The sequence below is a fragment of the Saccopteryx leptura genome, chromosome 3, assembly GCF_036850995.1.
Source record: "Saccopteryx leptura isolate mSacLep1 chromosome 3, mSacLep1_pri_phased_curated, whole genome shotgun sequence".
NCBI lineage: Eukaryota > Metazoa > Chordata > Mammalia > Chiroptera > Emballonuridae > Saccopteryx > Saccopteryx leptura.
The window spans coordinates 110,816,359-110,827,879 of NC_089505.1; the positions used below are offsets into that span (position 1 = coordinate 110,816,359).

At 42.1% G+C, this 11,521-nt stretch overlaps 1 protein-coding gene across 2 annotated transcripts in view; it reads left to right on the top strand.

The window, feature by feature from the left end:
* Positions 1 to 11,521, top strand: part of AGO1 (argonaute RISC component 1) — a 44,177-nt gene that overhangs the window by 15,623 nt on the left and 17,033 nt on the right. The window contains exons 8-12 of one of the 2 annotated variants that reach the window (XM_066375872.1): positions 396 to 543; positions 4,827 to 4,946; positions 5,298 to 5,429; positions 5,556 to 5,689; positions 9,070 to 9,254. In XM_066375872.1, coding sequence (XP_066231969.1) covers positions 396 to 543; positions 4,827 to 4,946; positions 5,298 to 5,429; positions 5,556 to 5,689; positions 9,070 to 9,254 — 719 coding nt within the window. The remainder of the gene's footprint in view (positions 1 to 395; positions 544 to 4,826; positions 4,947 to 5,297; positions 5,430 to 5,555; positions 5,690 to 9,069; positions 9,255 to 11,521) is intronic. The other variant, XM_066375873.1, reaches the window with a different exon arrangement.

The window sequence follows — 11,521 nt, forward strand, 5'->3', positions numbered from 1 at the left end:
GAGGGCCTTTACCATATGCCAGGCATCTTCCCCTGACTCCTGTATCAGAACTGTTTCAACTTTATTTTTCCTTCTGAAAAAGAAAGTTCCTGGGCTAGACCTTGGGGAGGCTCTCACTGATTTTATCTACCATCTTGACTTCCCACTAGACTGGATTATGATGAGTACCTACTGTGTGTCAGATGAGTCAGGTATGGTCCTGAGGGTTGTGGAACTTGCCTCTCAAATCTTGGCTTCTCTTTTGGAGCCCTAGATTGCCTGCTTTCCCAAGAGTGGCAGTACTCTAAAGAGGCTGGGTAGAGATAAAGCTAAGTCTGGGGCTTCCCATCCCTATAGGTCTAGAGAGGTGGCATTCAGTTCTGGGCTGTTACCCCTCCTTCCTTTCCCCCAAACAGGTTTCCCTTGCAGCTGGAGAGTGGACAGACTGTGGAGTGCACAGTGGCACAGTATTTCAAGCAGAAATACAACCTTCAGCTCAAGTATCCCCACCTGCCCTGCCTGCAAGTTGGCCAGGAACAAAAGCATACCTACCTGCCCCTAGAGGTGAGGCTGCCAAGTAATGGTTGGGCTGGGGAACAAGCATTGTATCTGCACAGGGATCATCAGAGGTCTGTTTTTTCATTTGTAATCTCTCCTCTTCATTTTGAAGTTTGGAAAATTGACATTCTGAGAGATATGAGGTCATTCTGTGAAATGCAGGCCTTATTTTTACCTGCTGTATTTTTTTTTATTTCCAATCCTGCTCTCATGTATTTTCAAGGCTGCCAGGCAGAGGCGAAAGCTGTATATATACTGTTTAATAAGTAATTATTTTGTTTAGGACAGAGTTTTCAAATACCTACATTCATGCCCCCCCTTTTTTTTTTAGATTATTTATTGATTGATTGATTGATTTTACAGAGAGAGTAGGGGAGGATTGAGAAGTAGTTGCTTCACTCTACCCGTTCATTGGTTGCTTGATGTATTTTCCTTGACCAGGCAAGCCTAGGGTTTTGAACCAGCAACCTCAGCATTCCAGGTTGGCACTCTTATCTACTGCACCAGCACAGGCCAGCTACATTCATGTCTTCTTAATTTCTCTTTGCCTATCTTCTGAAGCTGGGGATCTTAAATTACCTAGAGATAGAGCCTGACTAGGTGGTGGCGCAGTGGATAGAGCGTCGGACTGGGATGCCGAGAACCCAGGTTCGAGACCCTGAGGTCGCCAGCTTGAGTACGGGCTCATCTGGCTTGAGCAAAGCTCACCAGCTTGGACCCAAGGTCGCTGGCTTGACCTAGGGGTTACTCAGTCTGCTGAATTCCTGTGGTCAAGGCACATATGACAGAGCAATCAGTGAACAACTAAGGTGTCACAACGAAAAACTGATGATTGATGCTTCTCATCTCTCTCCGTTCCTGTCTGTCTGTCCCTGTCTATCCCTCTCTCTGACTCTCCCTCTGTCCCTGTAAAAAAAATAATAACCTAGAGATACATGTGTACCTTATTTTTTGGAAAATGGAGATGAATGTTAATTTCCTGATGATCCATGTGTTCTTTTTGAAAAAGTTTTAGCCCCACTGCTTCAACAGACATTTGAAATCCTGCGATTAAAGAAAGAATAGTACTACTTCTTTTTTTTTTTAAGATTTTATTTATTTATTTTTTAGAGAGGAAAGAGAGAGAGAGAGAGAGGAGGGGGGAAAGAGCAGGAAGCATCAACTCCCATATGTGCCGTGTCCAGGCAGATCCAGGGTTTTCAACCAGCAACCTCAACGTTCCAGATCAATGCTTTATCCGCTGCGCCACAATAGGTCAGGCAGTACTACTTCTTAAATTATAGACTATAAATATAGAACCTTTGGACTGCATTTGGTTAGCTATATACTAGCCAAAATGTCTAATGAGAAACTACTGCTGACTGCTTCATTGTCTAGTTGCTACTCAAAGTGTGGTCAGTGGATCAACAGCATGGGCATTACTGAGGAGGTCATTTGAAATGCAGTCTCAGGTTCCACCAGACCTACTGAATCAGAGTCTGTTTTTTTAACAGAATCCATAGGGGATTCATATGAGCATTAAAGTTAGAGAAGCTACTAGCCTATTGTTTCAGTTATTGTGGTCAGGGAAGACCTCTTTTAGGAGACATTTGAGCTGAGAATCACATTGTGAGATACAATCAACCTTGTAAGGACCTAAGGGAAGAGCTTTTCCAGGCACAATGTAAATAGTAATTACAAAGGCTGTAAAGCATCAGGAAGCAGGATCTTTTTGAGCGATAGAGGGCATAGTGTCTGGCATATGGTGTTTGAGGGAAAACATAGTAGGAGGTGATTTTGGGGAGAAGTTCAGGTTCAAATCATGTAGGCTGTCATAGCCTGGTGGGAATTTTTTTTTTTTTTTTTTTAGGAATATCTTTATCAAAATATAATTCACATACCGTAAAGTTCACTCTCTTAAAATATACAAGTTAGTGGGGTTTTTTAGTATTTTCACAGAGTTATGCAATTGTCACTACTATCTGACACAAACATTTTCATCACCCCCAGAATAAAGTCCATTACTATTGTTTTGCCCCCACCTCTACCCTCCAGCCCTTGGTAATCACTAATCCATGTCTGTCTCTGCATTTGTCTAGTCTAGATATTTCATATAAGTTAAATTATATAATATGTGGCCTTTTTTGACTGGCCTATTTGACTTAGCATAATGTTTTCAAGGTTCATTTATGTTATGTTACAGCATGTGTCATAATTTCTTTCCTTTTTAAGACTGAATAATTTGTTGTATATATATACCACATTTTGTTTATCCATTCATTCATTGGCAGCACTTGGGTTGCTTCTTCCTTTTAGCTATTGTGAATAATGCTGCTGTGAATATAGGTGTACAAATATTTGTTCCAGCCCCTGCTTTCACTTCTTTCAAGTATATGGCAAGAAGTAGAATTACTGGATCATATAGTAATTTTGTGTTTAATTTTTTGAGGAATCACCATACTGTTTTCCATAGTGACTACTATTTTACATTCCCACCAGCAATGCCCAGTTTTTCTATAAACTTACTATAGTCTTCTTTTCTTTCTTTCTCTCTCTCTCTTTCTCCCTCTCTCTCTCAGAGCAAAGATAGAGAGGGAGTGGGGATAGAGAGACTCCTGCATGCATCCTGACTGGGATCTATGTGGTGACCCTATCTTGGGCCAATGCTCAAATCAACTGAGCTAATTTTAGCACCTGAGGCAGACACACTCAGACCAGCTGAGCTATCCTCAGCACCCAGGACCAATTCTTGAACCATTCAAGCCACTGGCTATAAGAGGAGAAGAGAGACAGAAGGGGGAGAGGGAGGGGGAGAGAAGCAGAGAGTCGCTTCTCATGTGTGCCCTGAATGGGCTCTAATCTGGACTTTTGCATACCAGCTGACACTCTGTTCACTGAGCCAACTGTCCAGGCCTTAGTCTTTTTCTTATTGATTCTGCAGATGAAATCATCTGTAGTGAGTGCTAAAACTTGAAGCTTCTTTCAAGAGAGTAATCTCACAAATTTTAATTCTGGATTTCATTAAGTGAATTGACTAATTCATGTATTATTTGGGATACAGAGTTCAAGGGCAGGTGACCTTGTCCTGGTTTCCCCTACCATTGTTCAGCATGAACTCTGCTGAAAATTAGGGAAAGAACTAGTACTTGCATAGTGTTGGCCTTGTGGAAGCAAGTTATATATTTCATTTTTCCTAAATCCTCACAACTTGATGAGACAGCTAGTGTTTTTTTCCCCATGACTGAAAATAAAGCACCAGTGAAGTGACCTAGACCTGCCCCAGGTAACATCACCTAGAAGTGGAAAAGCTAGTCTTCAAACTAAAGTCTTCTAAACCTACTGGTTTTCTCTACTCTGCCAAAAGGCTTCCTGTTCATGGCATCTTCAATATAGTGTATTGGGGAATGGAAGTCTTCTGTATCACTAGAAAGTCTTTTCTGATCCCTGCTGTATTCTGTTGGGCCCAAATCAGAGGGACTGAGCGGCAGGATATTTCTCATACCAACAGAAGACACTGTCAGTCAACAGAGACAGTGATTTTTGTAGTCCAGGGGCTCAATGGTTATCTGTAGGCTGGGACTCAAGAGTTAAGAGCCATCCCTTATTCTTTTGGTGGGTTGCAGGATAGAGCGACAGACTGCCTGCCTTCAGTGGAGAGTGTCTACTACCTTAAGGATCCAGTTTGTATCATATATATTGAGATTTTAGTATTCAGAAGAGCTCTATACTGGGACCTTTGGTAAATAATAAGTTATCCTGCAATTTATTGAGTATTTACTGTGCTCCAGAACTATTCTCAGTCCTGTAAGTGCTTTATTTTATTTAGTCTCCCCCAAAACCCTGAGATTATTACTGTTCTCTCCATTTAACGTATGAGACCTGAGACCAGCTCTGCTGCTGGATTTCTAGCTCTTTTTTTTTTTTAATTTATTTATTCATTTTTAGAGAGGAGAGAGAGAGGGAGAGAGACAGAGAGAGAGAAGGGGGAAGGAGCTGGAAGCATCAACTCCCATATGTGCCTTGACCAGGCAAGCCCAGGGTTTCAAACCGGCGACCTCAGCATTTCCAGGTCGATGCTTTATCCACTGCGGCACCACAGGTCAGGCTGGATCCCTAGCTCTTAATCACAAAGTGGCTATATTGTCTTTGGTATTGCACATGGATATTTTCTAACTTACTTGTATGCCCAAGGGATTTTGCAGTCTCTTTCCCAGGGCTGACAGCCAAGGTCTCTTCCCTTACTGTGGGGCTCTTGAGTATAGGGTGGACTGAACTCAAGCCAGAGCTACCTATCCTTCTTGTTTCCTCAGGTCTGTAACATTGTGGCTGGACAGCGCTGCATTAAGAAGCTGACCGACAATCAGACTTCGACCATGATAAAGGCTACAGCTAGGTCGGCCCCAGACAGACAGGAGGAGATCAGTCGCCTGGTCAGTGGGGCTGCAGAGAAACGTGTTTGGTTGCTCAGTCACTGGGGCCCCTGGTATAGATGCATTTCTGCCTTGGCAGTATGCTCAGGACACACGTCTAGATTTGTTGCCTGGTATTCCATAGGACCACTCTTACTTCTTGACTGTAGTTACTTTGTTTCTTTTTTCTCCCCCTTTTTTTATTACTTCCCTATGTTATCCATTCCCACTTACATCATCTTCCACTCTCCCTCTTTTTTTAGGGCTATTTCTCACCAATCTCAGCAGCCCAGGGCATTCTACTTGGGATCCAGAGGGTGAGCAGTATTGCTAACTGCTGCTTTCCTGAGATCCACTTCTTTTGTCTTGCAGATGAAGAATGCCAGCTACAACCTAGATCCCTACATCCAGGAATTTGGGATTAAAGTGAAGGATGACATGACGGAGGTGACGGGACGAGTGCTGCCGGCGCCCATCTTGCAATATGGCGGCCGGGTGAGCAGGGTCAGGGCCAGACAACATCTCTGGGGTATTTTGGGGGGAGGTTGGTTGAATAGCCAGGGGCTTTTGCTCCCCTACCCACCTGGCTCTACAGAGGCTCACCTGGACTACCCCTTTGCCTATCCTCAGAACCGGGCCATTGCCACACCCAATCAGGGTGTCTGGGACATGAGGGGGAAACAGTTCTACAATGGGATTGAGATCAAAGTCTGGGCCATCGCCTGCTTCGCACCCCAAAAACAGTGTCGAGAAGAGGTGCTCAAGTAAGGAGGGCTGGGTGTTTGGATGGAAGGGTGGTAAGAGGACCCTAGAGTTGCCTACTTTCCCCTTCCCCCAAGAGGCCATCATTTGATCTGTTGTGTGCTCTTGCTGAGTCTTGACTCTGCCTCCTTGTGCTATCTGGCTCAAACTTCTGCCTGTTTCTTTTCTGCCAATCTGTGGTCAGGAGTCTGGATAAGGAGCCGTACCTGTTCAGAGATAATGATTTCAGGGCATAAATCTTCCAAGGGAGGCCTGAATTATTTTATTGTTATAATTATTAACCTGGTAATAAATAATAGTAATGACTATAATGTTTGTGCCAACATTGTACCTAATGTTATGTTTTTTTACTTCATCTTCACAGTAAGTAGGTGGTGGTATTTCCATTTTCAGGAGACTGGGGCTCAAAGAGGTTAAGTAACTTATACAAAGTTTGCATATCAAGAAAGTCTCAGAGTTGGGATCAAATTCAGATCTGAGGCTTCAAAACTTAAACATTCTTAATTGGAAACAAAAAAGAGCACTATTCAGCTGGTCCTCTGAACTTTCCTCTCCTGTGCATAGAATTTGTTTAGTCAGGACCAAGTAACCTGAATTAGGTGAACATTGAGTTGTGAAGGCCTCTGAGCCACCTGTGGCTGAGGGGCTAGGAGTAGACAGCAATAAAGAAAGTGATATAGCCAAATGGTATAAAGGAACAGGTTAGGGGAGTCATGGTCTTGAGTAAGTGAACGAGTAAGTAGAAGAGATCACTGACTCTTCCCCTGCAGTCTTTTTTCTAAAGACAGCTAAATTGAGATATTTTTCAAATACCACAAAATTCACTTATTTGGTAGTTCCTGCAGTCTTTTGAAGTGGTGTTTTCCTATTTCTCTGGAGCTGGGGTGGTATCAGTATACTCTGAGGCTGAGGAAGAGTTGATGGAGCTGATCACGTTGGACAGTTACAAAGATAATAGAGATCTGTACCCTGGTGGGTTCAGTTGTACTTGGAGTTTTCATAAGAATTAGTGACAGCAGCCCTTGATAGATGTGGGTACTCAGCTGCTCTGTCCCCCTTGTTCCCCTCGCCCCTCATCCCTCATAGGTTCACAACTACTACCATCGCAATTGTAGTTTCTTTTAAATGAGTTCCTCTTGTCCTCTTACCTGGGTTCTTGGTATTTTAGCCCCATTTAAGCTAGGCTTCTCTAGCCTTGGTCTAGCATTGGAGGGCGGGTCCTTGGTAGTATTGAAAGGCTTCCAGTTCTTTACCTTTATAACTTTGTGTCACCTTGTCGGTAGCTCTATTTTCTCTGTGCTTTCTCTTATTCCTGTGTTTTCCCTTGCCCCGTTATTTTGAGAAATAATTCATTGGGGATGGATGAGGGAGTACTAGGGTCAACCATCAGAATTTTCAATTGGTTAAAGAGGCCCCTGTACTTCAACTATATATCCTATATATCACCTCTAGTGTAGAGTTTCAAGACCTTCCTTATTCTAGACTTATCTCAACACTTTGTGGCCCCCAGCACTGTACACAATATCCCAAATGATCTGGTAGTAGAGAAAAGATTGGGACTACTAGTGTGTCTTGAAGTAGAGACGCACTAGTAATGGAATCTAGTAACACCTTGTTTTTTTCTGTTGGTTTGTTATTAGTAGCTACATTGCAGTCATATATAATGGAAGAGAAATAGAAACAAATACTGTTAATAGTGTCCATCTAAGGCCTGGCTCTTATTTATATGAAACAATGATCAGGTTGTATTTCTTTATTCTAAGATTTATTTTGAAAAATTAAAAAGAATAATATGGCAAATACTCATGTATCCATTATCCTGAGTTTTATCATTTATTTTATTTTATTTATTTTAGTGAGAGGAGGGGAGGCAGAGACAGACCCCTACATGCACCCCGACCATGCACCTGGACCAGGATCCACCTGGCAAGCCCACTAGGTGGCCATGCTTTGCCTGTCGGACTGTTGCTCTGTTGCTCAGCAACTGAGCTATTTTTTTTTAGTGCCTGAGGTGGAGGCCACTGGAGCCGGCCTCAGCACCTGAGACCAATGGAGCCATGGCTGCCTGAGGGAGGGAGGGAGGGTGGGAGGGAGGGAGAGAGAGAGAAGTAGAGAGGGAGGGTTGGAAAAGCAGATGGTAGCTTCTTCAGTATGTCCTGACTGGGAATTGAACCCAGGACATCCACTTGCCAGTCTGACATTCTGCCACTGAGCCAACTGGCCAGAGCCCATGTTTATTTTTTTAAATAGATAAAATATTATTATAGCTAAATTTAACATTTCCTTTATATCCTCCATTCTGATCCCATTTCTTCCTTTTGATGCAGCTACTCTCAGGAATTATTATAACCTTCCTATTCAATGTGTACTTTTTATTTACCTATATGTACATGAATGATTTAAAATTTTACATAGCAGTATTATACAGTATTTGTCTTTCCTGTGTGTTTTTTTAAATTGATTTTGAGAGAGGGAAAGAGAGACAGAAGCATGAATCTGTTCCTGTATGTGCCCTGACTAATGATCCAGCCAGCAACCTTTGCGTATCAGGACGATACTCTAACCAACTAAGCTGTCCAGCCAGGGCTTTCTTGAGTTTTTTAACTAAATATAGGAAATATGCTTATTTTCTTGCTACATAGATTTTTCAATTGTATTGATATTTATATGCTATATAATAGCATCCTCTAAACAGTTTGCTTTTCTTTTCCCCATTTGTACATTATTGCTTTTAATCTGAATGTAGGGTTTTCAAAAATTAAATTTCCTGCTGTTCATTTTAGTCTATTATATTTTTATGTAGCTTAATTTTTAAAAATCTATTGCATGTGTACCTTCTCTTCCAACTTTGTTTCCCCCCGCCCCCAGGCTAAAGCCCTAAAGCTAAAGCAGAGTGGCTAATTATGCTTTCTCATTCTCAAAGAACCAGTAGGGGAGGAGGGAGCTCATTTTAACTGAGGATCTCCTGTGTTCCAGTCACTGTTGGACCTTATTTTAATTTGAGAGAAAGGGCATCTGCCTATTGCTATGTACTTGTTTCTTTTTTATTAAATTTAATTGATTATTATTATTTTTTATTGCTATACACTTGTAACAGCACAGAAATAGCTGCTTGAGTGGGAAGTGATGAGGACCCTGAGAATTCCCACAGGTCCCTTCTCTGGGCTCCCTCAGCTCTCTGCTTTTACCATTGAACACTTAGCAAGCTTTTTCTTGTCCTACTCAACTATAAATGTTTTTGACACTAGTTCTGATCATGTCTCATTCATGTTAGAATCTCTCTGTGACTGTCACAGTTCTAGGAACCTAAGAGGGAGGCATTTGTTCAGAGGTATTAAAGTAGGACTTACTGCCTCCTGTCACAACCATACTTGTGCTGCAGGAACTTCACGGACCAGCTGCGGAAGATTTCCAAGGATGCAGGGATGCCCATCCAGGGCCAGCCTTGCTTCTGCAAATATGCGCAGGGGGCAGACAGCGTGGAGCCCATGTTCCGGCATCTCAAGAACACCTATTCAGGGCTGCAGCTCATTATTGTCATCCTGCCAGGGAAGACGCCAGTGTATGGTACAGTTCTCTCGGGACAATGATAACGATTATAAGGACTCTTCTCAGGGTAGTTCCCTGGAGGCTCTGAGGCAAGACTCAGTGTGTATTCTTAGCTCTAGCCAGAGCTGAGCTGTTGTTCCTTAATATCAGTGCTCCTCTTATATGAGAAATATCAGCCTGTATGAGCCATTAAGCCATCCCAGGTCCTGCCTATCTGCTCACACTCCCTTCCAGTAACATTGATTGAGGTCTGTGTGCTAGTCTTTATGCCAGGCTAAGCTGGACTAGATACAGAGATGGGTTAGTCCAGATTCCTGTTCTTAGAAGAGTGTTATCTTTCAGGACATAGTGCAGCACACCCAAGCAGAATGTGTGTGATGGTTCTGTTACTGCCTGTGAATGACTTGGACGTTTTGAGAATTATTTTCTTTTTCCCTTTTCTTCTCTTTAAAGAATAGGAATGGCTATTTACATCTTTGGCTCAGTACTTTTCTCACTCCCTTTTCTCTTCCTTCTTACTTTGCTCAACCTGTGTGGCTTTTGCTCCATCTTGCTACCTTTGGAACTGCATTCCCTTTAACCCTCAAATGTCTTCAGTTTTCCCATCCTAGGGCACATTACCACAATCTGCCATCTCTTAGCTTTTGTCTTTTTATTTTCTTAATCTTTTTGAGTGAGTACCCCCACTTAACCACTTATCCTTCACCTTTTTCATCTATTTTCATTCTACCTTTCTTTGAAACCTTCTTTGCAGAGGGTCACCAGTAACCTTTTTCAGTTCTGTTTGGCTTCTTGATATTTTTTTTCTGTCTCTTCTTACTTATTTTTGTCATTACTGGGATTGCCTGGTATTCTCCAAATTTCTGGACTCTGCCCTCTCCTTCTGTTTACATTCTATTGAAATTCTCATGCATTCAGTTGCTTCAGTCATCACCTATTATTATATATTATAATGTATGATTAAAAATCTTGATCCAACCCTTGATATCTCTGTAGATTCACAGTCTGTCCCTTTGACCTTCCTCCCTTACATCATGAATTTATTGATGACATGTATGTGAAACGCTGTTAGATCCTGAATACACTGGTGACAAAAGCAGATGCAGTTTCTGTCCTCATAAAGTGTTTTGGTGCACCACTTCTTTAGCAGCTTGTCTTCTCTGTACACCAGTAAGCAGCCTTTTCTTTACTTTTCTCCTCTGTGTTTGACATCATAATTGTTTCTGTGTACCTTCATCTAAACTTCGGTGGCGGCCTTTCTTATTTCTGCTTCAACTCTAGTGTTCTTTTTTATAGTTCTAAGATAGTATTTCCTGCTCTACCCACACTTCACAACTTAGTTCTAACATTTCTTCTTAAATCTTTTTTGGTTACGTTATTGAATGAGACTTTTTGTAGCTGTACTTTGTAAAGAACCTTCATTGGTCCCTATTCACAAAATAAAAGGTTTTCCGGGCCCTGATCTTAGTTTAACCTTTTCAGCTTTATCTGTACTTTTCCCATTGCCATACATACAGAAAAGATCACATGTTCTGGAATTAGATAGAATTGGATTTTAATCTGGCTAAACCAGTTTACTGGCTTAGGCAAATTACCTAAACTTTCTCAGCTTCATGAATTAATTATATAAAAAGCAGCATCTAATATGATGACTAGCACATACTAGATACTCTAAATGCTCATTTTTTTGTGCTTTCCAATCTCTGGTTTTGTTTACATCATTTGCCTTTGCCTAGAATATCTAAGTACTTCTTACCCTCCACCTTGCCCTTAAAATTCTCTCCATCCTTCAAGTTCCAGTTGAAATGCACTTATTCCTTGATGCCTTCTCTTGTCATCTCACCTGGATGATGAACATGGTCTCTGGATTCTTCTAGAAATTTTATCAGGTTGCTGATACTATTTTAGGATGGATTAGATCTGATTCTGTGCTGAAACCTTTCTTCTGAATCCATATACCTAAGGTAGTGCCTTTCACTGACATAATACTCAGTAATTACTTGTGAAGTTGGTTGACCTCTAATCCATGTTCCTTATGGGCCTTAAATTGATGGCCCTTGGATGGACAATAAAGATGCTTTTTTTTTTTGCTTTTTTTTCTGTATTTTTCTGAAGCCGGAAACGGGGAGAGACAGACAGACTCCCGCATGCACCCGACCAGGATCCACCCGGCACGCCCACCAGGGGGCGACGCTCTGCCCCTCCAGGGCATCGCTCTGTTGCGACCAGAGCCACTCTAGCGCCTGGGGCAGAGGCCAAGGAGCCATCCCCAGCGCCCGGGCCAT